Here is a 23,016-nt window from a genome sequence, read left to right as displayed (position 1 = left end):
CTTTGTTTGGTAAGATGTATAATTAGTAAGCGATATTGTTGTGTTATTTTTATTTCATATTAAAAATAATATAATAATTCTAAGATAATGAACTCCAAAATAACAATTATGAAATGATTTATTTCCCAACTAAACAATCCCTTATATGGTGTGATTTCTAAAATTATTACCTTACTCGTATTGAGTTCTCAAAACAAAATTACCTTCTTCATTTTTATTTTATTTTAATAATTTTAATTTTTCACGTGACATATATAAAAATATTTAAATAAAGTATTTTTACCTCCTTTTGAAATTTTGCCACCAAATAAAAATCACACAAACAAATTAAAACTCGAATATTGTTTTTCATAGATTCCATACACATCCTTGAAAGATATTTACTGAGTTCATCAACATACCTACTCCAAAGAACACAAATTGGAAGTACAGATTTTGAGTTTTGGTTTTGATTTTTGATTTTTCCAACTACTTTGTAGTAACTGATTTGAACATAAAAAACAAAAATCAGCAAAACAAACCAATTTAAAAAGTATTCTTTGAAGAAATCCACACTGTAATCTCTCAATTTTCGATTTGGGTTTCAGAAATGTTTGTTAGTTTTCCATTTGGGTTTGTGTTAATTTCTCTTAGTTGATTCAATTCTGGGTGAAAAACTGTATTGTTTGATATCCGGGGAGATAATGGATACCCATATCTGTTCCGGGCGTGGGTCTAATGGGTCGGGTACTCAATCGGACTATGGGTTTGCTTTCGACGATAGTAACTTTTCTGATCGGGTATTGATGATTGAGGTCGTACCGGACTTGCCGGAACTGAAAACAGAGGAGGAAGGTTTGAGTTTAGTTGTTGATTGGGCTCGGAAACGGAAGCGTAGGAGAGAAGAAATCAACAGAAGAGGAAATGGTTTGCTATTCTCAATTTTAATTTAGGGTTTGTTTTTCTCTTTTTTGAATGCTTGATTAGTGGTTTTGATATTTTAATATCTTTAGAGTTTTGGTTTTCTGTTATTATTCATTACAAAAAATATCATCTTTTTTCCCCTTATTGTTTTCATGAATGATATAGAATTACTGTTTTAAGAGAGAACAACAACATACTCAATGTAATGTGTATTCCTATAGAGTGAGGTCTGAGGTGGGTAGAGTGTACGTGAGGTCTAAGGTGGGTAGAGTGTAAGTAGACCTTACTACTACCTTAGAGAGGTGAGGTAGAGAGGTTGTTTTCAGTAGACTAGAAAAAGACGTAATGGAAGTACAAGAGACAATAGGTAGTAACAGTTGCAGAACAGTACTACAATCGAACTATACGAAACAACAAATATCAACAAAATCGAAGAACAAGAAACTACAAGCATAGCACTAAGACTACTAGTAAGAGCACCAAGACAATACACTCCTACCTACTAGCATGAACGCACTCCTACCTACTAACCTTCTAAAATGATTCGTGTCCTTTACACCCCTCTATCTGAGGTCATGTCTTCTGTAAGCCACAATTGCACCATGTCTTGTCTAATCACCTCTCCCCAATACTTCTTCGGTCTATCTCTACCTCTCCTAAATCCATTTCTACCTAATCTCTCACACTTCTCCTCATCACATGGCCGAACTATTAAATGAAATAAAATGGATTGTTTTTCACTTCTTTGTTAGGGTTTAACACCTATTTCACTAATAGATAGGGTTTAACTTCTTTTATTCCATTTGGTTTCTGGTTTATGCATATTAAGTTGGTTTTTTCATGTGGGAATTCCTTTTTGGTTAATGGATGGAAAAAATAGTTTACGAATCCAAATGGAGTGGAAGCGATGTAGATAATTCAAATAGCTAGACTCGACTAGTTTAGACTTTAGAGTTGAATTATACTAGTAATTGTTATGCGAAAGATAGAGGCGGATCTAGGATTTGTAGAACATGAGTGCACTACCAAGTAAAGAAGGAAATATGTTTTAAAGGAAGAATTGATCCCTAGTCCTCTAGGTAAATAACTCAACATTCAACCAAGTGCATCATTTAACCTTCTAGTAGGATGGGTGCCACCTGCCCACATATAATATTATACCAATTTTTGAAAATATAGAGACAATACCTAATTTTATGGAGAGACCCCGAGTTCATGTGCCCCAATTTTAGTGCATAAATTTGTCCCTGGCGAAAGACATTTTATGGATTTAGGGCTCTTTTTCCCTTGTGTGGGATGTGGTTGTATTTTCTTTACTGATATAACTACTGCAATTTTCTTCTTCAATTTAGAATTTTCTTTTTTGTTAAAATAAAGGTTAGAATGGATGAGCATTGATTTTGTTGTTGTTAATATACTATGATCTTGCAGTCCCTTTTCCAGTACAAAGTGTGTCTGTCAGTAAGTTTTGTCGCAGATGCTATAGTTTCTAGATGCTGCTATTGTTTGTTGGCTGTTTGAAATCACAGTGGACTTAATTTTGTGGCTGATGGAAAAAATTCATTCTCAAAAGTTTGTGGCCTATTGAAAACAAAATATGCTTCGTCTTGTAAACTTTCTCTGTTAGTTGTATATTTGGGAGTTTTGCAAATTACTTGATGTTTCCTATTTATTTTCTTCCCTATGCTTATCTCTTTCACTTGTAAGATGCGGATGTAGTTGTGCAACGTGATGAGCAGGTAGTAAATTGTACTGCTCTAGAAATGGAAGATGGTCTTGCTGATGACGAACGGGAAGAAGAAGCTGTAGTAATGCTTGAAGAATCGCCTTCTGGCATAGTGATGACTACAAATCTCTTTGGTACCTATTCACTTCCCTATAATGGACTGTTTTTTCCTGCTATTTCAAGGATATCAGCCATTAGTGATTTTTTCTTTTTCCATAAAATCCTGATTATCAGAGTATCTGAGGTTAGATTCTGATATTGCGCAGTCTTCTACGTATATTCTCTGCATGCATAATTGGAAAGAAAAAATGTTAGTTGATGATAATTGCATTCTTAATTTTTATTCTATGTGGTCATTGGTTATTTTTCTAGGCTTTTTTAGACAAGTTTGATGCATTTTATAGGCGATGATGAAGAGTCTGAAAATGACGGTTCATTTACGGACATGGACTCCTCAAACCCCCTTCGTGTGAGAACTTTACATATCAGTTCTCCCATTTTGGCGGCTAAGAGTCGATTCTTTTACAAGGTGAGCAGTCCTTAATGTAATACTTTTTGCCTTAATTAATCATTCCATGTTTTTTTTACAACTATTTGTTGTCTTCGTAGTTGTTCTCAAATGGTATGAAAGAGTCGGAGCAACGGAACATAACTATACAAATCCATGCGTCGGGTAAGTACTTTATTTCAATTACATTTCCTTCTCAAGGCAGGGTTTAAAAGAATGCAATGTTTGTCAATAGATGATCCGTCTGCTTCTGCTCTCAGTGGCTATTGTTAGGGTTAAAAACTTAGAATAACTAGATTTTCTCTAATAGGAAATTTGAATTTTGTACGAACCAGATACATTTTCTGTTTATATTCTTCAACTATCAATGTACCATCAATAGAAATCATATTACCTACTACTAATGAATGAAAATTGAGGGAGTTGTGACCTTGGAAGATGATCTGGAAAGGGAAGATACCGCATAAGGTGGCTCACTTCGCATGGCTTGTTGCAAGACAATTTGTTCTAACCCAGGATAACTTAATGAAAAGAGGAAAGGACTTATGCTCCAGATGTTTTTTTTGTGAATCTGAGACAGAGACAATAAACCATCTTTTTTTGCATTGTAAAGTGACTGTGACACTATGGAAGTATTTCATTAACCTGAGAGGTATCACATGGACCATGCCTAGAAATACTGCAGAAGTCGTAGCATGTTGGAATAGAGATGGAAATCAGTCAGGACACAAGGAGAGATGGAAGATGTCCCTGCCTGCATCTGGTGGACAATATGGAGTGAGAGAAATCAGAGATGTTTTGAGAACAAGAGCATCCCTTTCCAAAGCATTAAAAATGAATTGTTTAGTGACCTTTTACTTTTTGGTGTATCCATTCTATTCCCAAGGATCCGGGGGACATCACCCTATTCTTAGATAGTTTATGAGGGAGATAGGTGTTTAGATTCTTTTTGGTAAACCCTCTATACTTTTGATGTAATTACTACAGGAGTTCACTATTGGTGTACTTCTATGTTTATAATACCAATTAACTTTCTCAAAAAAAAAAAGAATGAAAATTGAGATCTTCCTAGGGTTGCCAAAGTCCACACAACTAGATAAGTAAACACCACACTAGGGTCTAGGAATTTCTGTATTTAATAGCCTTAGCGCGGCACATGTATCCAATATTTTTTAAATTTCTTATTATGGGATCCTTGACATGAATTTTATATGAGATACTCCTGAAGAGTCAATTTGACAAGGATTATCGCATATAATGTTTGCAAGTTTAGTAGTTTTCTCTATACACTTGATGGTTTTAATTATGTGCAAAATATCCTGCCCACCTCTTTATTTGTCTCCCCTTCGTTTTAAGAAAAAATTATCTGCATATATTTTCTTCTGTTGTTAGTTGACAAAAGAACTAACTTTTTCCTTTCTCAACTTTTTGAGCAGAAGAAGCTGCGCTCATGGATCTCTTGAATTTTATGTATAGTAATACTTTTCAAGCTACAACACCTACTGCTGTGCTTGATGTGATGATGGTTGCTGACAAATTTGAGGTTGCGTCATGCATGAAATACTGCAGCCACTTACTGCGGAATCTACGCATGACGACTGAATCAGCATTGCTCTATTTGGATCTTCCTTTCAATATATTAGTGGCTGATGAAGTTCAGCCGTTAACAGATGCTGCAAAACAGTTTCTTGCTCAACGTTTCAAGGACATAACCAAGTGAGTAGCTCTATGTAGACATTGTTCTCTATGGTTTGGTAGAATTTGAGAAAAAATGTATCTTCATTTGCTTTCTTTTTCCTTAAATCCTTCAGGTTCCAAGAAGATGTATTGAGTCTTCCTCTTTCGGGAATTGAGGCTGTTTTGTCCAGTGATAATCTTCAAATTGCTTCAGAGGATGCTGTCTTTGACTTTGTGTTGAAGTGGGCTCGTATGCATTACCCAAAATTTGAGGAACGACGGGAAGTATGGAGCTCACATCTTCTTCACCTCATTCGATTTCCATGCATGACATGCAGGAAGCTGAAGAAAGTCATGACGTGCAATGACTTTGATCCCAAGCTTGCTTCAAAGCTTGTTTTCGAGGCTCTTTTTTATAAGGCCGAAGCACCGTATCGGCAGCGCTCAATCGCTGCCGAGGAGGGGAATGCGTTGTACCATCGTTATGTGGAGCGGGCATACAAGTACAGACCTATTAAAGCTCTTGAGTTTGAAACGCCTCATCAGCAGTGTGTTATATACCTAGATTTGAAAAGAGACGAGTGTGCTAGCCTCTTTCCAGCTGGTAGAGTTTATTCACAGGCTTTCCATTTGGGTGGACAGGGGTTTTTCCTGTCAGCTCATTGCAACATGGATCATCAAAGTGCATTCCATTGCTTCGGGTTGTTTCTGGGCATGCAAGAGAAGGGGTCAGTGTCATTTGCAGTTGATTATGAGTTTGCAGCTCGTATCAGTCCAGGTGAGGAATATGTGAGCAAGTACAAGGGAGACTACACCTTTACTAGTGGCAAGGCTGTTGGCTACAGGAACCTGTTTGGTGTAGCTTGGACCCCGTTTCTGTCTGAAGATAGTTTATTCTTCATCAATGGAATTCTCCATCTTCGCGCAGAGCTTAGAGTCAGGGAATAGAAAGCCAGAGTCGTGGAGATTTTTTACCTTGTAATGGTATCTTACTTTCTTACTTAAAGTGCTCCACATATGAGCTAGAGTTTTGTGGGTTATAATGTTTTTTGCCTGTTGCCATAGTTGCACTGTTGTAAATTAGTAAAATCAGACTTGTTGAGTAGTTTCATATTTTGATCTTTTAGTGACTTTGATCATGCTGATTCCAGTGGTTTTGGGATGTGTATTTAAGTACATTCCATCAAAGCTTCAAATTCTATTTTGGCTTGTGGATACCAATTCTGCTAGATTATCAATGCATCACAAGCTTTGACTGCCTGCTTTGTTTGAACTTCCAGCATACACAGTAAATGTTGGTTTTCAGATTGACCTAATGCAGGTACTCTTTGCGCCTCGGGGTGGCAGAAGAGAGCAATGCCACCCTTTCCATTAAGCTGTTGGGCACTACATTCTATAATGAGAATCATAAGGCTGGTTAACGAGGAAAAGCTGGGCAGAGCGTCCTGAGATAACAAGACATCAGTGACAATGTCCAGTGATGAGAATGGTGACATACTCGTGTAGCTGCTCGAGATGGTAATGTTTTTTAACCGACTGTTATGTTTGTTGTATCATGTCTTCTTCTTTGACTCTTTGACGTTGAATAATAAAATGCTCCTAGGGAGTTCAAAAGACTATTTGGTTCAGCTGAAACACTTTTTAAATACGCAGTTACGTGTTTGACAGGTTTCCACATCACAGGTTGTGCAATGGAAGTTACAGCCTAGATCATGGCTTTGTTGAGTACTCATCAAACTGTCCATATAAATCCTAGTTGTTCCATCTTCTTATAAAGATTTGTCTGCAAAAATACAAAAGAACATGCACTAAAGTCCATGTGATAAATGATAATTTCCGCATTCTATGGAATATCTGTGGTCTCTTTTATCAACAGACAAAGTCATCATTGCTTCACCCTAATTATTATGCTAATGGGACCAGCTTAAGCATGACTTTGAGCATATAACCCTACTCCTTTTTCTTTTTATTGATAATGATGAAGTCTCCGTATATTCTATCCTCTTCAGACCCCACTTTTGTTTATACTGGAATTCAGACCAACTTGATTTTCCACGATTTTCACCCACTTCATTATCACACCCTTGGTTATAGTCCTACTTTTAGTCCAAAAGAGAAAAAAAACTTTCCACCTCCAACCCTTCTTTCTTCCTCAATTTCAGCCATTTTCCAAGCTCAAAGTCCTTCATACCGTTGAAAAGTAAAGCAAACCAAATAGTTGCCCAAATCCAATGAAACGAAAGACTGGATCACAATTGCCAAGGAGATCAAATTTTGTGCAGAACTTGTACATATTTCTGTTATTCCTCTTCTTGAAACTCTTTGTTCTTGTTCAATGTTCTAATAATAACAGCCTTACGAAATCATTAGATGTTATTCTTCATGAACATGCTTTCAATACTTTGATTCATCAACATACTGGATCTTTATATAATGCTACTGTTCCTTCCAGTTTAGCAGGAATGAAACTCACATTAGTGAGGTTAAGAAGCAGGACATTGTGGGAAAAAGGTGCAAACTTTAGTGGATTTTCAATTCCTCCAAGAACAATTCCAGTGCCTTATGTTAAAAGAATCCATATTGTGTACAACGATATGGGAAACTTGTCTACTCATTACTTCAACATATCAGGTTACAATCTCTTGACTTCTGTTATTGGTTTCATTGTTTATGATGCACCATCACATATCAGCACCATCACAAGTCTTAGAAAGCTTGATCTTAGACCAATGGGACAACCTATATCGATCGAGTTCAAGAATTTAACAGAGATGATCAAGGGAAGAACAACAAAGTACTGTGCAATGTTTGATGAAAATGGAAAAGTTTCACTTAGTGTAATGAGGTTTCCCAACTTATGTTACACAAGAAATCATGGTCATTTCACTATAGTGTTACCTTCAGAGACAAGGAAGAAGAAGAGAATATGGGGTTTTTTGGTTATCGGTTTCGTTATCGGGCTATTAGGTGTGGGATTGGTGGCTGTTGTAGGAAGGATGGTGTTGGGAATTTATAAATCCAAGAAAACATGTGAAATGGAAAGAGAAGCAGAAGAAGGTGAGATTTTGGAAAGTGTTATTGTTGGTAGAAGCAAAATGCCTGTTGCTATGGTTACAAGAACTCATCCAATACTTGAAGGACCAAGTTTTCCATAGTTTGACGTTAATTTATTTGGGACTGAGGCGTAGTTATAATTACATCGTTTTGTGGTTTTTAAAGGTAATCTCTTTACTTTGTAAGAACCCATTTTGATGAGTTCTCATTTGTTTCTTTTTACTCTTGTACATACAAAAAAAATAAAATATGAATTCATTTTTTCTCTTGAAAATTATTGCAGAAAGGAAAAATAATAATAAAGTAATGAAATTATTGATTTTGTAAATTTCTATAATAATTAGAGAATACAGAGCAATGCTCTCCAATAACACAAAAAAGAAGAAAATAAGAAAAATGGTATCAATTGAAAGATCTAATTTTGAATTTTGATTTTGTTTTTTTTTTCTTACCTCATTAAAAGACAATTAATTCTCACGAAATCTGCACTACTCTGTAACTAATTTACTTAAATACAAAAAAAAAAAAGTAAAACAAATTTAAATATGATTTTTTTCAAATTAGTTGTGTATAAACTACACAATATTTTTCATTTACCATGCGAGTCTATTTCTCTTACTTGATTCAACTCTGTGTGAAAAAAATCTATTGTTTGATCTTTATAAATTTCTAATAATAATTAGAGAGTTTGATCAATAGAGAGCCTTTAATTTGCACGAAGAAAAAAACAAAATTAAATTTAACTGTAAGAATTTATTTTGATGAGTGCACAATCGTTTTTTTCTCTTATATATAGAAGACAAACAATTGTGACGAAAAATGCACAAGTAATCAACATCACAAGATAAACGTAAGTAACTTTATAATTGATTTAACATTACTACAAAACAATCTTGCAACTGTAAACGCACATTTTTTTTCTCTTAAAAATTATTGCATAAAGCAAAAATAAAATAAAATAAAGTCATGAAATTATTGCTTTTGAAAATATAGATAACAATTAGAGGATATAAACACAGAGAAGAAGAAAACAAGAAAAATGGTATCAATTAGAAGAACTAATTTTGAATTTTGCTTTCTTTTACATTTTATTTGTGTTACAGAACAAACAATCATGAAAATCAGTAAAATTTGTAACTGATTAAGTATAAAAACAAAGAAGAAAATCAATTATTTAAAGTGCTTCAATCTATGGTTTTCTTCAATTCCTACCTACATTTCTCCTGAATTTCTCAAAAAATTTTGTGCTTTGATTCAATTGTGAAAATGAATTTTTTACTTACCTCGAATGTATTGAAATCCCAACCAGACTATGAATTTGCGTTTAATAACATGAATTATTCAGATCGTGTGTTGATGATAGAGACCCAAATACATGTGCAAAATACGTGCCCAAATTTGCACATGTGTCCTAAAAACTAATATATAAAAATATTAAAAAGAAAGTACAAGCATACCACCTTCGTTAATCAGTTACACACATAAAAATAATAATTTAATCAAGATAGGGTAGTCAAAATTTTAACCAACAAAATTAATTTCGTATTAATAATATTTTATATATTTGCACGTATATAACAGTAATAATATATTTTATATTATATATTTACGGGCTCTGTAATTTTTCGACCCGACCCGGCCTGGCCAGTCACTTGCCACTACCACTAAGCTGCAATGAGCTCTGAAGAAATTCCATGGCGAAAAGCATAAAACAAGTCATGAATTTAATGCTTTTGAAAATTTCGATACAAATTTGAGATTTGGAGCAATTCAGAGCGATATCATAGCTACACAAAGAGGAAGAAAACAAGAAAAATGGTACTCCCTCTGTCCCAATTTATGTGATTTACTTTCCTTTTTAGTCAGTTCCAAAAAGAATGACACATTTCTATATTAAGTAACAATTTAACTATAAAATATCTATTTTACCCTTAATGAAATGATTTACAGTCATACAAATTTCTATCATTCATTTTTGGACCATAAGTTTTAAAAAGTTCTTCCTTTCTTTCTTAAACTCCGTGCCGAGTCAAACTACCTCACATAAAATGGGATGGAGGGAGTATCAATTAGAAGAACTAATTTTGAATTTTGCTTTCATATTTTATTTTATTTGCATTACAGGACAAACAACCATTAAAATTAGTAAACTTTATAACTGATTAAGTATAAAAACAAAGAAGAAAACCAATCATTTAAAGTGCTTCAATCAGTGGTTTTCTTCAGTTCCCACCTGCATTTCTCTTAATTTTCTCTCTGAAAAAAACTTTGTGCTTCGATTCAATTGTGAAAATGAATTTTCTACTTACTTCTAATGTATCGAAATCTCAACCAAACTATGAATTTACGTTTAATGACAAGAATTATTCAGATCAAGTGTTGATGATAAAGATCGTACCCAAATATGTGTGCAAAATACGTGCCCAAATTTGCACATGTATCCTAAAAACATATATAAAAATATTAAAAAGAAAGTACAAACATTCAACCTTCGTTAATCAATTACACACATAAAAAAAAATTCAATCAAGTTAAGATAGTCAAAATTTTAACCAACATAATTAATTTCGTATTAATAATATTTTATATATTTGCACGTATATAACAATAATAATATATTTTATATTATATATTTAGTAGACCAAATTTTGAGTTGTCATGTGTAAAAGACAGAGAATCACTGAAGTTCATTTTGTAACTGATTTTATGATTTGGCATAAATACAAAAAAAAAAACAGATTTGAAATACATAGTGTTATCTCAATCTGATCTTCCTTTTACATTTGGGATTTTTCTTAAATTTCTCTGCATTGATTCAATTTGTGAAAAAACTCTAATGGCTTTGGGTAAACAACTGGACTATTCATTTGCTTTTAATGATAGAAATTATTGTGAAATAATGTTATGCAATGGAGCTATGAAGAAATTCTTCAATGGCAGAAAGCAAAAAATTAAAAAACAGAGTCACAAATTTAATGCTTTTGAAAGTTTCGATACAAATTAGAGATGTGGAGTAATTCAGAGCGATGTCATCCAACTATTAGAAGAAGAAAACAAGAAAAAATGTATCAATTAGAAGAACCAATTTTGAATTTGGCTTTCATATTTTGTTTTATTTGCGTTACAGGACAAACAATCATGAAAATCAGTAAACTTTGTAACTGATTAAGATAATTACAAAAACAAAGAAGCAAAACACTTATTTAAAGTGCTTCAATCACTGGGTTTCTTCAGTTCCCACCTGCATTTCTCCTAATTTTCTCTTTGAAAAAAACTTTGTTCTTCGATTCAATTTTGAAAATGAATTTTCTACTTACTTCGAATGTATCAGAATCTCAACCAGACTATGAATTTGCATTTAATGACAGAAATTATTCAGATTAAGTGTTGATGATAGAGATCGTACCCAAATACTTGTGCAAAATACGTGCCCAAATTTGCACATGTATCCTAAAATCTAATATATAAAAATATTAAAAAGAAAGTACAAACATTCAACCTTCGTTAATTAGTTACACACATAAAAAAAATAAAAATTCAATCAAGATAGGATAGTCAAAATTTTAACCAACACAATTGATTTCGTATTAATAATATTTTATATATTTGCACATATATAACAGTAATAATATATTTCATATTATATATTTACGAGTTCTATATTTTTTCGACTCGACCTGGCCTGGACCTGTCACTTGCCACTACCACTAAGCTGTAATGAGCTCTAGCAGCTTGTCATGAAATTAATGTTTTAGCAAATTTTGATAGAAATTGGACAGTTGGAGCAATAGAGAAAACAAGACAAAGAAGAAAACAAGAAAATTAATTAGTAGACAAAATTTTGAGTTCATATTAATAAATATAGGATACACGTGTGCAATATACGTGCCCAAATTTGCACATGTATTCTAAAAACTAATATATAAAAATATTAAAAAGAAAGTACAAACATACAACCTCCGCTAATCAGTTACACACACCAATTTTTAAAAAAAATTAAGATAGGATAGTCAAAATTTTGAACAATACAATTAATTTCGTAGTAATAATATTTTATATAATTGCACGTATTTAACAGTAATAATATATTTTATATTATATATTTACGGATTTTATAGTTGAGTTGTTATGTGTAAAAGACAAAGAATCACTAAAGTTCATTTTGTAACTGATTTTGTGATTTGGCATAAATACAAAAAAAAAAAAAAAGATTTGAAATTCATTGTGTTATCTCAATCTGGTAAACATTTGAGGTTTTTCTTAAATTTCTCTCATTGATTCAATTTGTGAAAAAACTCTAATGGCTTTGGGTACACACTACTGGACTATTCATTTGCTTTTAATGAGAGGAATTAGTGTGAAATAATGATATGCAATGGAGCTATGAAGAACTTCTTCAATGACAGAAAGCAAAAAAACAAAAAAATAGAGTTACGAATTTAATGCTTTTGAAAGTTTTGATACAAATTAGAGAAATTTAGAGAGATGTCATTCAACTACTCAAAGAAGAAGAAAACAAGAAAAAAGGTATAAATTAAAAGAACTAATTTTGAATTTGGCTTTTATATTTTGTTTTATTTGCGTTACTAGACAAACAGCCATGAAAATCACTAAATTTTGTAACTGATTAAGATAATTACAAAAATAAAGAAGTAAAACACTTATTTAAAGTGCTTCAATCACCAATTTTCTTCAGTTCCCACCTACATTTCTCCCAATTTTCTTTGTGAAAAAACTTTGTGCTTCGATTCAATTTTGAAAATGAATTTTCTACTTACTTTGAATATATCAAAATCTCAACCGGACTATGGATTTGCGTTTAATGACAGGAATTACTCAGATCGGGTGTTGATGATAGAGATCGTACCGAATTCAATGGAGCTCAAACCAGAAGGTTGTTGCACTGTTGATGATTCAGCCCGGAAAGGCAAGCGAAAGAGAGAAGAAATCAAAACAAGAAGACATGGTTTGCTTTTCTTAATTTTAAATCAGGGTTTAGTTACGTTTTTTGGTATATTTTTGGTGTGAGAAAAGAAAAAAAATCATGAAATGTTTGCTTTTTTGAATGCTTGATGATTTGATTTTCTGTTTTCATTTCATTTCATTACAGAAAAAAAAATTAATTAGGTTTTAGTTGCATTTTTCATTTCATTTTTGGGTGCATTTTTGGTGTGAGAAAAGAAAAAAAAATCATGAAATGTTTGTTTTTTGAAATGCTTGATGATTTGATTTTTTATTTCATTTTTGGGTGCATTTTTGGTGTGAGAAAAGAAAAAAAAATCATGAAATGTTTGTTTTTTGGAATGCTTGATGATTTGATTTTTTATTTAATTTTTGGGTGCTAAAAAAAAATCATGAAATATTTTTTTTTTAATTCTTGATGATTTGATTTTTTGTTTTCATTTCATTACAGATAAAAAATCTAAATTAGGTTTTAGTTGCATTTTTTATTTCATTTTTGGGTGCATTTTTGGTGTGAGAAAAGAAAAAAAATCATGAAATGTTTGTTTTTTTGAATGCTTGATGATTTCATTTTTGGGTGCATTTTTGGTGTGAGAAAAGAAAAAAAATCATGAAATGTTTGTTTTTTTGAATGCTTGATGATTTGATTTTATGTTTTCATTTCATTTCACTACAGATAAAAAATCTAAATTAGATTTTAGTTGCATTTTTTATTTCATTTTTAGGTGCATTTTTGGTGTGAGAAAAGAAAAAAAAATCATGAAATGTTTGTTTTTTTGAATGCTTGATGATTTGATTTTATGTTTTCATTTCATTTCACCACAGATAAAAAATCTAAATTAGGTTTTAGTTGCATTTTTTATTTCATTTTTGGGTGCATTTTTGGAGTGAGAAAAAAAAAATCATGAAATGTTTGTTTTTTGGAATGCTTGATGATTTGATTTTTTATTTCAATTTTGGGTGCATTTTTTGTGTGAGAAAAGAAAAAAAATCATGAAATGTTTGTTTTTTTGGATTCCTTGATGATTTGATTTTCTATTTTCATTTCATTACAGATAAAAAATCTAAATTAGGTTTTAGTTGCATTTTTTATTTCATTTTTGGGTGCATTTTTTGTGTGAGAAAAGAAAAAAAATCATGAAATGTTTATTTTTTGGAATGCTTGATGATTTGATTTTCTGTTTTCATTTCATTTCATTACAGATAAAAAATCTAGATTTTGCTTTTAAACGGAAGAAATCGATTAGATTTTCGATTATGCATAAGAGTTTAACATCTTTCCATGGATTGTTTTGGTGAATTAAAAAAACCCTAATTTTACCATAGATTTTTTGTTATAGGAGAAGAATAAATCAAGAAATAAAATGGACTGTTTTTCAACTTCTATATTAGAGTTAAACACCTACATTTTTAATAAATTGGGATTAACATCTTTTAGTCCATAGATTTTTGCTTTTAAACAGAAGAAAACGATTAGATCTTTAATTCTGCACAAGAGTTTAACATCTTTTTGCCTTGAATTGTTTTCATGAATGAAAAAAAAAACACTAATTTTACTGTAGAATTTTTGTTAAGGGAGGAGAAGAAACCAAGAAATAAAATGGACTGTTTTTCAAATTTTGTGCAAGAGTTAAACACCTACATTTTTAATAGATCGAGTTTAATATCTTTTTGTCCATAAATTTTTGCTTTTAAACAGAAGAAAACGATTAGATTTTTGATTATGCATAAAAGTTTAACATCTTTTTGCCTTGGATTGTTTTCATAAATGAAAAAACACACACTAATTTTACCATAGAGTTGTTGTTATAGGAGGAGAAGAAACAAGAAATAAAATGGATTGTTTTCAACTTCTGTATTAGGGTTAAATAACTACAATTTTAAATAAATAGGGTTTATAACATCTTTTAGTCCATAGATTTTTGGTTTCTAATCATAGATCTGAAATCGGATTTTTTCACTTGGAAATTCCATTTTGATTAATGGATGAAAAAGGTAAGTTTACCACTCCAAATGAAGTGGAAGCAATGTAGATGATTCATATAGCAAAATTCAACTAGCTTAGACTTGAATTATAGAAGTACTTGTTATGCAAAAGACAGTTTATGGATTTAGGGTTTTTTTCGCTTGTATGGGATGTGGTTGCATTTTCTTTACAAATACAATTGCTGCAATTTTTATCTTCAGTTTAGAATTCTCTTTTTTGTTAAAGAAAATGTAAGAATGAATGAGCATTTGAATTCGTTTTTATATGGTCATGTTTGATGCTGAAACTTAGATATAACTTGAAATGGTTATTTGGAAGTTCTGCACTGTTACTTACTTGCCTTTTCGTAATTATTTCATTTTGTATGATTATTATCTCTTTCACTTGTCTAATGTTGATGACAAACGAGAAGAAGCAGCTATAGGAAGGCTTGAGGAATTGCCTCCTAACATTGTGATGACTAAAAGTCATCCTCTTAATGTGAGAACGGTAAATATCAGTTCTCCTATTCTTGCTGCCAAAAGTGGTTTCTTTCTTAAGGTGAGTACTCCTTAATACAATACATTTTCCCATCAATTGGCATTCCTTGTTTTATTTTTAATTTCAACTATTTGTTTTCTTATTAGTTGTTCTCGAATGGCACGGAAGAGCAACGGTATGTAATTGTACAAATTCATGAGTCGGGTACGTATTAATTTTTACTTTCTTGTGAGAAAGTTCATTCCACTACATTTCTTTCTTGATTGAATCAAGTAATAAAACCAAATCTTAATGTGTGTTTGTCTTTGTCAATTTTATTGAGCAGAAGAAGCCGCTCTGATGGACCTGTTGAAGTTTATATATTGCAATAGTTTATCAAGTAAAACACCAAGTGGTCTTGTTGATGTGCTGATGGCGGCTGATAAGTTTGAGGTGTCGTCTTGCATGAGATACTGCAGCAATGAACTGCAGAATCAACACATGACAATTGAAACAGCATTGCGCTATTTGGATCTTCCTTCCAAAGTATTAAATGTTGATGCAATTCAGCCATTAGCAGATGCGGCCAATCTGTTTATTATCCTCCGTTTCAGGGACATAAACAAGTGCGTAGACTTAAACTCTCCACATTTTTACATTAACCATCTATACTACTTATAGAGTGTGAATGATTTGCATTTCCATATCAGTCTTCATTTCATTCTTTTTCGTTGAATCCTTCAGGTTCGAAAAAGAGGCATTGAGTTTGCCTCTTTCGGGAATTAAGGTTGTTCTGTCCAGTGATCTTCTTGAGATTGCATCAGAGGATGCTGTCTATGACTTTGCGTTGAAGTGGGCTCCTATGCATTACCCAAAGTTTGAGGATCGACGAGAAGTATGGACTACACATCTTTGTTTCCTCATCCGATTTCCAGCCATGACATGCACGAAGCTGAAGAAAATCATGACGTGCAATGACTTCAGTCGTGAGCTTGCTTCAAAGTTTGTGTTCGAGGCTCTTTTTTACAAGGCCGAAGAACCTTATCAGCAACGTGCAATTGCTGCCAAGTTGGGGAATCGTTATGTGGAGCGGGCATACAAACTCAGACCTGTTAAAGCTCTCGAGTTCGAAGCACCTCATCAGCATTCTGTTGTTTACCTGGATTTGAAAAGAGATGAGTGTGCTATCCTCTTTCCTGCAGGCAAACTCTATTCACAGGGTTTCCATTTTGGTGGACAAGAGCTTTTCCTTTCCGCGCATTGCAACATAGACCAACAAGGTTTTCAGCATTGCTTGGGGTTGTTCCTGGGTATGCAAGGGGAGGAGTCTGATCCACTTGCAGTTGATTACGAGTTTTCAGTGCGTCTTAGACCAGACAACGAATTTGTGAACATGTATAAGGGAAGCCATACCCTTAATAGTGGCATCGTTGTGGGATGCCGGAACCTTTGTGATATAGGTTGGACCCCTTTTCTGAATGCAGATGGTTTGTATTTCATCAACGGAGTTCTGCATATTCGTGCTGAGATTACTGTGGTCAGGGAATGAATTATTTACAGTGTTGTAAATTAGACTTGTTGAGTAGTTTTAGTGACTTTGGATGTGTGTATTTAAGTAGTTTCTATCTATATATATGCTTCAAATTCTATTTTGGCTTGTGGATACCATTTCTGCTATAGAATTCCTTTGCACTACAAGCTTTAACTGCCTACTGATTTCATGGTTTATGATGCACTATCACGACTCACGAGTCTTAGAAAGCTTGATATTATAAGACAAACCTATATTTATCGATCAAGTTCAAGGATTTAACAGAGGTGATCAACGGAAGAACAACAAAATGTGTGTCATGTTTGATGAAAATGGAAAAGTTTCACTTTTTGTAGGAAGGATGGTATTGGTATTTTTTAAAACTACATTTATTTTATTTTTAGTTAATTCTTTCTTAAAAATATTAGACATGTCATCTAATAATTGATTCTTTTAACATACAAGTTTGTTTCAGTCTCTTGCCCTAATTATGTACAGTACAGATGTTCAAAAGAGACACTTAATTAAGGGACTATTTAGTAGGGCTGCTTTATCGAGCGGATAATTATTAGACTTAAAGATTTGAGTTATCAGTTATCGACTTTTAAATATACTAATTCTCAGGCCAACTAATAAGATATCAATTGATTCGAGTTAACAATTATCGAACGATGTATTGACTTAAAAAATAGGGAAAATGCATAAGTACCCCCCAATCTATGCCCGAAATCCCAGAGACACACTTATATTATACTAAGGTCCTATTACCCCCGAACTTATTTTTAAAATAATTTTCTACTCCTTTTCGGCCTACGTGGTACTATCAACCAGATAGCTTGAAAAAATTGTCAACACGTGCTAGGCCCAAAAAATAGTGCCACGTAGGCCGAAAAGAGGTTGAAAATTATTTATAAAATAAGTTCAGGGGGGTAATAGAACCTTAGTATAGTATAAGTGTGTCTCTGAGATTTTGGGCATAGGTTGGGGATACTTATGCATTTTTTGAGATTAGTGTGATCACGGAATGAATTATTTGCAGTGTTGTAAATTAGTAAAATCAGAATTGTTGAGTAGTTTTAGTGACTTTGAGATGATGTTGATTCAAGTGACTTTGGAATGTGTGTATTTAAGTAGTTTCTATAAAGTTCCATCTATATGTGCTTCAAATTCTATATTTGCTTGTGGATACCATTTCTGCTAGATTGTGTACAATGATTATTTGTGAAACTTGTCTTGTCATTACTTCAACCTATCAATGTTACATTCTCTTAACTTGTGTTTATGGTTTATGATGCAACATTTTATTAAGCAGAGGAATGTGAGTTTTTGGGAAACATTATGGTTTGATTGGTTTCCATAGTTTGTGTCATTTTATTGAGATTAGCTACTTCTATCTCGAGTCTCGACCTATAGATGCATCGGTCGATATGTGTAAAGTTAAGGTAAGTGAAATTTAACAAAAGTGGACATGCAACCTTAGACCTAAAATTACATGCAAGGAAGTTATTTTGGAAGACCTAGAAATTCTTTGTATTAATGTCGAGTACATATTTTAGCTTATTTTTTATTTTATTTTATGTAGTATGATGGTTATATAACATGAACTTAAATGAAGAACTGGAGATCGTATAGCCAACTTCAACTCATTTGAGACTGAAGCGTCATTATTCTTGTTATAGCTGATTTTGTGTTTTTAAAGTTTACTTGTATAGTTGCATTTCCACAGGTGTTAGTACATAATATTCATGGCCATCTTTTTCCTTCTTTTAGTTGTACTTGTGTTTAGGATATTTTATAAAATCTTAGAAATTATGTAATACTAGTATATATTTTTGTTAAAAAGACAATGTTGATGCTTCTAATCCTATAACCTGTTATGTCACGATTTTAGTTCATGACACGTATTATTTGCTTTAGGGACACAAATTTTTCTTCGGAGCTATGCAACATTGAGCTCGAAAAGTGACTTATGATCCACCTTGCACCTCATATTTTAGTTTTTTGGTTGTTATAACTTTGTGTTTAGTAGATTCTTGATTTTAATTTTCAGGTGATTGAAAGTGTAGAGTAATATTAATTTGGAATATGGATTGCCCACAAGGCTGTAACATTTTTCAAAAACATAAATGAATTAATTTGATATGATTTTATATTTTAAAGCTCAGGCTTTGAGTACGGTTAAGATGTTATTTGATTTATTTACCTTATTTTTTTCTTTTAAAATATTTCAAAAGGATTTTTTAAAATACTTTAATAATTTTTTGATTTAATGGAGCTATGAAGAACTTCAATGGAAGAAAGCAAAAAAAAAATAGAGTCATGAATTTAATGCTTTTAAAATTTTTGATACAAATTAGAGATTTGGAGCAATTCAAAACGGTGTCATCCAACTACTCAAAGAAGAAGAAAAATGGTATCAATTAGAAGAACTAATTTTGAATTTGGCTTTCATATTTTGTTTTATTTGCATTACAGGACAAACAACTATTAAAATCAGTAAACTTTGTAATTAATTATGGTAAGTACAAATTAAACAATGAAGCAAAACAATTATTTATAGTGCTTCAATGAGTCAATCTATGGTTTTCTTTGCATTTCTCCTAATTTTCTCTGTGAAAAAAAACTTTGTGCTTTGATTCAATTGTGAAAATGAATTTTCTACATTCCTCGAATGTATCGGAATCACAACCAGACTATGGATTTGCGTTTAATGACAGGAATTACTCAGATCGAGTGTTGATGATAGAGATTGTACCAGATTCAATGGAGCTCAGACCAGAAGGTTGCAGTGTTGATGATTCAGCCCGGAAAGGCAAGCGTAAGAGAGAAGAAATCATAACAAGAAGAAATGGTTTGCTTTTCTTAATTTTAAATTAGGGTTTACTTACTCTTTTTTTTTTCACTTTTGGGTACATTTTTGGTGTGAGAAAAGAAAAAAAATCATGAAATGTTTGTTCTTTTTGAATGCTTGATGATTTGATTTTCTGTTTTCATTTCATTACAGATGAAAGATCTATCTTTTTTCCCCATAGATTTTTGCTTTTAAATAGAAGAAATCGATTAGATTTTTGATTCTGCATAAGAGTTTAACATCTTTCCTTGGATTATTTTCGTGGATGAAAAAAAAACACCAATTTTACCATAGATTTTTTGTACAAGAGGAGAAGAAATCAAAAAATAAAATGGACCGTCTTTCAACTTTAAACACCAATTTTACCATAAATTTTTAAAAGATAGGGTTTAACATCTTGTTGTCCATTGATTTTTTGCTTTTAAACAGAAGAAATCGATTAAATCTTTGATTCTGCATAAAAGTTTAACATCTTTTTTGTCTTGGATTGTTTTCATGTATGAAAAAACACACACTAATTTTACAATAGATCTTTTGTTCAGGAGGAGAAGAAACCAAGAAATAAAATTGACTTTTTTTTCAACTTCTATGTTAGAGTTAAACACCTACATTCGATTTTAAAATCTTTTAGCCCATAGATTTTTGCTTTTAAACAGGAGAAAACGATTAGATCTTCGATTTTGCATAAGAGTTTAACATCTTTTTACCTTGGATTGTTTTCTTGAATGAAAAACACACACTAATTTTATCATAAATTTTTTGTTACAGGAGGACCAAGAAATAAAATGGACTATTTTTCATTTTATGTGTTAGAATTAAACACCTACATTTTTAATAGATCGGATTTAACATCTTTTAGTTCATAGATTTTTGCTTTTAAACAGAAGAAATCAGTTAGATCTTTGATTCTGCATAATAGTTTAACATCTTTTTGCCTTGGATTGTTTTCATGAATGAAAAAAGAACACTAATTTACCATAGATTTTTTGTTATAGGAGGAGAAAAAACCAAGAAATAAAATGGACTCTTTTTCAACTTCTATGTTAAGGTTTAACACCTATAATTATTAATAGATAGGGTTTATAACATCTTTTAGTCCATAGATTTTTATTTTCTAATCATAGATCTGAAAACGATTTTTTTCACTTGAGAATTTCTTTTTGGTCAATGGATGAAAAAGGTAAGTTTACCAATCCAAATGGAGTGAAAGCAATATAGATGATTCATATAGCTAAATTCAACTAGTTTAGACTTGAATTATAGAAGTAATTGTTATGCGAAAGACGGTTTATGAATTTAGGGCTTTTTCCTCCTTGTTGGGATGTGGTTGCATTTCCTTTACAAATATAAATTTATATCTTCAATTTAAATTCTCTTTTTTGTTAAAATAAAGGTAAGAATGAATGAGCATGTGAATTTGCTTTTATATGGTTATGTTTGATGCTGAAACTTATGAGATGTAACTTGAAATGGTTATTTGGGAGTTCTGCACCGTTACTTTCTTGGTTTTTCCTAATTATTTCATTATGTACCCTTATCTCTTTCGCTTGTCTGATGCTGATGACAAACGAGAAGAAGCAGCTATAGGAAGGCTTGAGAAATCGTCTCCTAACATTGCGATGACTAAAAGCCATCCTCTTTGCTTGAGAACTGTACACATCAGTTCTCCAATTGTTGCTGCAAAGAGTATTTTCTTTTTTAAGGTGAGTACTCCTTAATACAATACATTTGTTTTTTCAATTGGCATTCCCTGCTTCTTCTTTTTTTAATTACTACTATTTGTTTTCTTATTAGTTGTTCTCGAATGGCACGGAAGAGCAACGGTATGTAATTGTTCAAATTCATGAGTCAGGTAAGTATTAATTTTTCTTTTCTTGTGAGAAAGTTCATTCCACTTGATTGAATCAAGTAATAAAACCAAATGTTAATGTGTGTTTGCCTTTGTCAATTTTATTTGAGCAGAAGAAGCAGCCCTCATGGACCTGTTGAAGTTTACGTATTGTAATACATTATCAGCTAAAACACCAACTGGTCTGCTTGATGTGTTGATGATTGCTGATAAGTTTGAGGCGGCGTCATGCATGAGATACTGCAGCAATGAATTGCAGAATCAACCCATGACAACTGAAACCGCGTTGCTTTATTTGGATCTTCCTTCCAAAGTATTAAAGGTTAATGTTGTTCGGCCGTTGGCAGATGCTGCCAACGTGTTCCTTCTTCTTCGTTTTACGGACATAACAAAGTGAGTAGACTTAAAACTCTCCAGACACTTTTACATTAACCATCTATACTGCTAATAGAGTATGAATGATTTGCATTTCCATTTCATTCTTTTTCCTTGAATCCTTTAGGTTCGAAAAAGAGGCATTGAGTTTGTCTCTTTCTGGAATTGAGGTTGTTCTGTCCAGTGATCTTCTTGAGATTGCATCAGAGGATGTTGTCTATGACTTTGCATTGAAGTGGGCTCGTATGCATTACCCAAAGCTTGAGGAACGACGACAAGTATGGACCTCACATCTCTGTTTCCTCATTCGGTTTCCAGCCATGACATGCACGAAGCTGAAGGAAATCATGACGTGCAATGACTTTGGTTGGGAGCTTGCTTCAAAGTTTGTCTTGGAGGCTCTTTTTTACAAGGCCGAACCACCGTATCAGCAGGGTGAAATTGCTGCCAGGGTGGAGAATACTTTCAACAAGCGTTATGTGGAGCGGGCATACAAACTCAGACCTGTTAAAGCTCTCGAGTTTGAAGCACCTCATCAGCAGTCTGTTGTTTACCTAGATTTGAAAAATGATGAGTGTACTAACCTCTTTCCTGAAGGTAAAATCTTTTCACAGGGTTTCCATTTGGGTGGACAAGAGCTTTTCCTTTCCGCACATTGCAACATAGAGCAACAAGGTGTTTACCATTGCTTGGGGTTGTTCCTGGGTATGCAAGGGGAGGAGTCTGAGCCACTTGCAGTTGATTACGAGTTTTCAGTGCGTGTGAGACCAGACAACGAATTTGTGAGCATGTATAAGGGAAGCCACACCTTGAGTAGTGGCATCGTTGTGGGGTGCCACAACCTTTGTGGTGTAACTTGGATCCCTTTTCTGAGTGAAGATAGTTTGTATTTCATCGATGAAATTCTGCATATTCGTGCTGATATTACTGTGATCAGGGAATGAATTTGCCTGTTGCCATATTTGCAGTGTTGTGAATTAGTAAAATCAAACTTGTTGAGTAGTTTCAGTGACTTTTTTGGGATGTTTATTTAAGTAGTTTCTATAAAAGTTGCATCTATGCTTTAAATTCTATTTTGGCTTGTTGATGCAATGATTTATTGAACTTATAAATTGATGTGTAGTAAGTATTAAT

General features: G+C 32.6%; 4 protein-coding genes across 7 annotated transcripts; all 4 read left to right on the top strand.

The window, feature by feature from the left end:
* The first annotated feature begins 309 nt into the window (after positions 1–309).
* LOC102602019 (BTB/POZ domain-containing protein POB1-like) lies at positions 310–6,035 on the top strand. 2 transcript variants are annotated; one of them, XM_015307136.1, is made up of 6 exons: positions 310–906; positions 2,623–2,763; positions 3,034–3,158; positions 3,239–3,302; positions 4,574–4,853; positions 4,949–6,035. In XM_015307136.1, exons 1-6 carry the CDS (start codon positions 684–686, stop codon positions 5,760–5,762), a joined length of 1,647 nt encoding a protein of 548 aa, XP_015162622.1. In that variant the 5' UTR covers positions 310–683; the 3' UTR covers positions 5,763–6,035. The 2 variants fall into 2 exon arrangements, with proteins under 2 accessions (XP_015162622.1, XP_006343902.1); XM_006343840.2 differs by having other exon boundaries at positions 2,611–2,763.
* Positions 6,036–6,135: 100 nt separating this feature from the next.
* LOC102602575 (uncharacterized) lies at positions 6,136–8,127 on the top strand. 3 transcript variants are annotated; one of them, XM_015307138.1, is made up of 2 exons: positions 6,136–6,332; positions 7,272–8,127. In XM_015307138.1, the coding sequence occupies exon 2, from the start codon at positions 7,277–7,279 to the stop codon at positions 7,967–7,969; it is 693 nt and encodes a 230-aa protein (XP_015162624.1). In that variant the 5' UTR covers positions 6,136–6,332; positions 7,272–7,276; the 3' UTR covers positions 7,970–8,127. The 3 variants fall into 3 exon arrangements, with proteins under 3 accessions (XP_015162624.1, XP_006343904.1, XP_015162623.1); XM_006343842.2 differs by having other exon boundaries at positions 7,267–8,127; XM_015307137.1 differs by having other exon boundaries at positions 6,483–8,127.
* A 6,993-nt stretch (positions 8,128–15,120) lies between these two features.
* LOC102582161 (BTB/POZ domain-containing protein POB1-like) lies at positions 15,121–16,826 on the top strand. The gene is made up of 4 exons (XM_006343954.2): positions 15,121–15,357; positions 15,444–15,501; positions 15,623–15,902; positions 16,021–16,826. The coding sequence occupies exons 1-4, from the start codon at positions 15,121–15,123 to the stop codon at positions 16,823–16,825; spliced, it is 1,380 nt and encodes a 459-aa protein (XP_006344016.1). The 3' UTR covers position 16,826.
* A 4,199-nt stretch (positions 16,827–21,025) lies between these two features.
* LOC102601688 (BTB/POZ domain-containing protein POB1-like) lies at positions 21,026–22,935 on the top strand. The gene is made up of 4 exons (XM_015307135.1): positions 21,026–21,361; positions 21,453–21,510; positions 21,621–21,900; positions 22,010–22,935. The coding sequence occupies exons 1-4, from the start codon at positions 21,128–21,130 to the stop codon at positions 22,824–22,826; spliced, it is 1,389 nt and encodes a 462-aa protein (XP_015162621.1). The 5' UTR covers positions 21,026–21,127; the 3' UTR covers positions 22,827–22,935.
* The last annotated feature ends 81 nt before the right edge of the window (positions 22,936–23,016 follow it).

The sequence above is a fragment of the Solanum tuberosum genome, unplaced genomic scaffold, assembly GCF_000226075.1.
Source record: "Solanum tuberosum cultivar DM 1-3 516 R44 unplaced genomic scaffold, SolTub_3.0 scf00048, whole genome shotgun sequence".
NCBI lineage: Eukaryota > Viridiplantae > Streptophyta > Magnoliopsida > Solanales > Solanaceae > Solanum > Solanum tuberosum.
The sequence above is the reverse complement of the archived record's forward strand: the minus strand, read 5'-3'. Positions and strand labels throughout refer to the sequence as shown.

Bases quoted from the DNA above. Each gene is read 5' to 3' on its own strand.
- LOC102582161 (XM_006343954.2), top strand. From the start codon at position 15,121: ATGGTTATTTGGAAGTTCTGCACTGTTACTTACTTGCCTTTTCGTAAT. The intron at 15,502-15,622 runs GTACGTATTAAT...TTTATTGAGCAG, and splicing joins TGTACAAATTCATGAGTCGG to AAGAAGCCGCTCTGATGGAC. The intron at 15,903-16,020 runs GTGCGTAGACTT...TGAATCCTTCAG, and splicing joins CGTTTCAGGGACATAAACAA to GTTCGAAAAAGAGGCATTGA.
- LOC102601688 (XM_015307135.1), top strand. From the start codon at position 21,128: ATGGTTATTTGGGAGTTCTGCACCGTTACTTTCTTGGTTTTTCCTAAT. The intron at 21,362-21,452 runs GTGAGTACTCCT...TTTTCTTATTAG, and splicing joins AGAGTATTTTCTTTTTTAAG to TTGTTCTCGAATGGCACGGA. The intron at 21,511-21,620 runs GTAAGTATTAAT...TTATTTGAGCAG, and splicing joins TGTTCAAATTCATGAGTCAG to AAGAAGCAGCCCTCATGGAC.
- LOC102602019 (XM_006343840.2), top strand. From the start codon at position 684: ATGGATACCCATATCTGTTCCGGGCGTGGGTCTAATGGGTCGGGTACT. The intron at 3,159-3,238 runs GTGAGCAGTCCT...TTGTCTTCGTAG, and splicing joins AGAGTCGATTCTTTTACAAG to TTGTTCTCAAATGGTATGAA. The intron at 4,854-4,948 runs GTGAGTAGCTCT...TAAATCCTTCAG, and splicing joins CGTTTCAAGGACATAACCAA to GTTCCAAGAAGATGTATTGA.
- LOC102602575 (XM_015307137.1), top strand. From the start codon at position 7,046: ATGAAACGAAAGACTGGATCACAATTGCCAAGGAGATCAAATTTTGTG.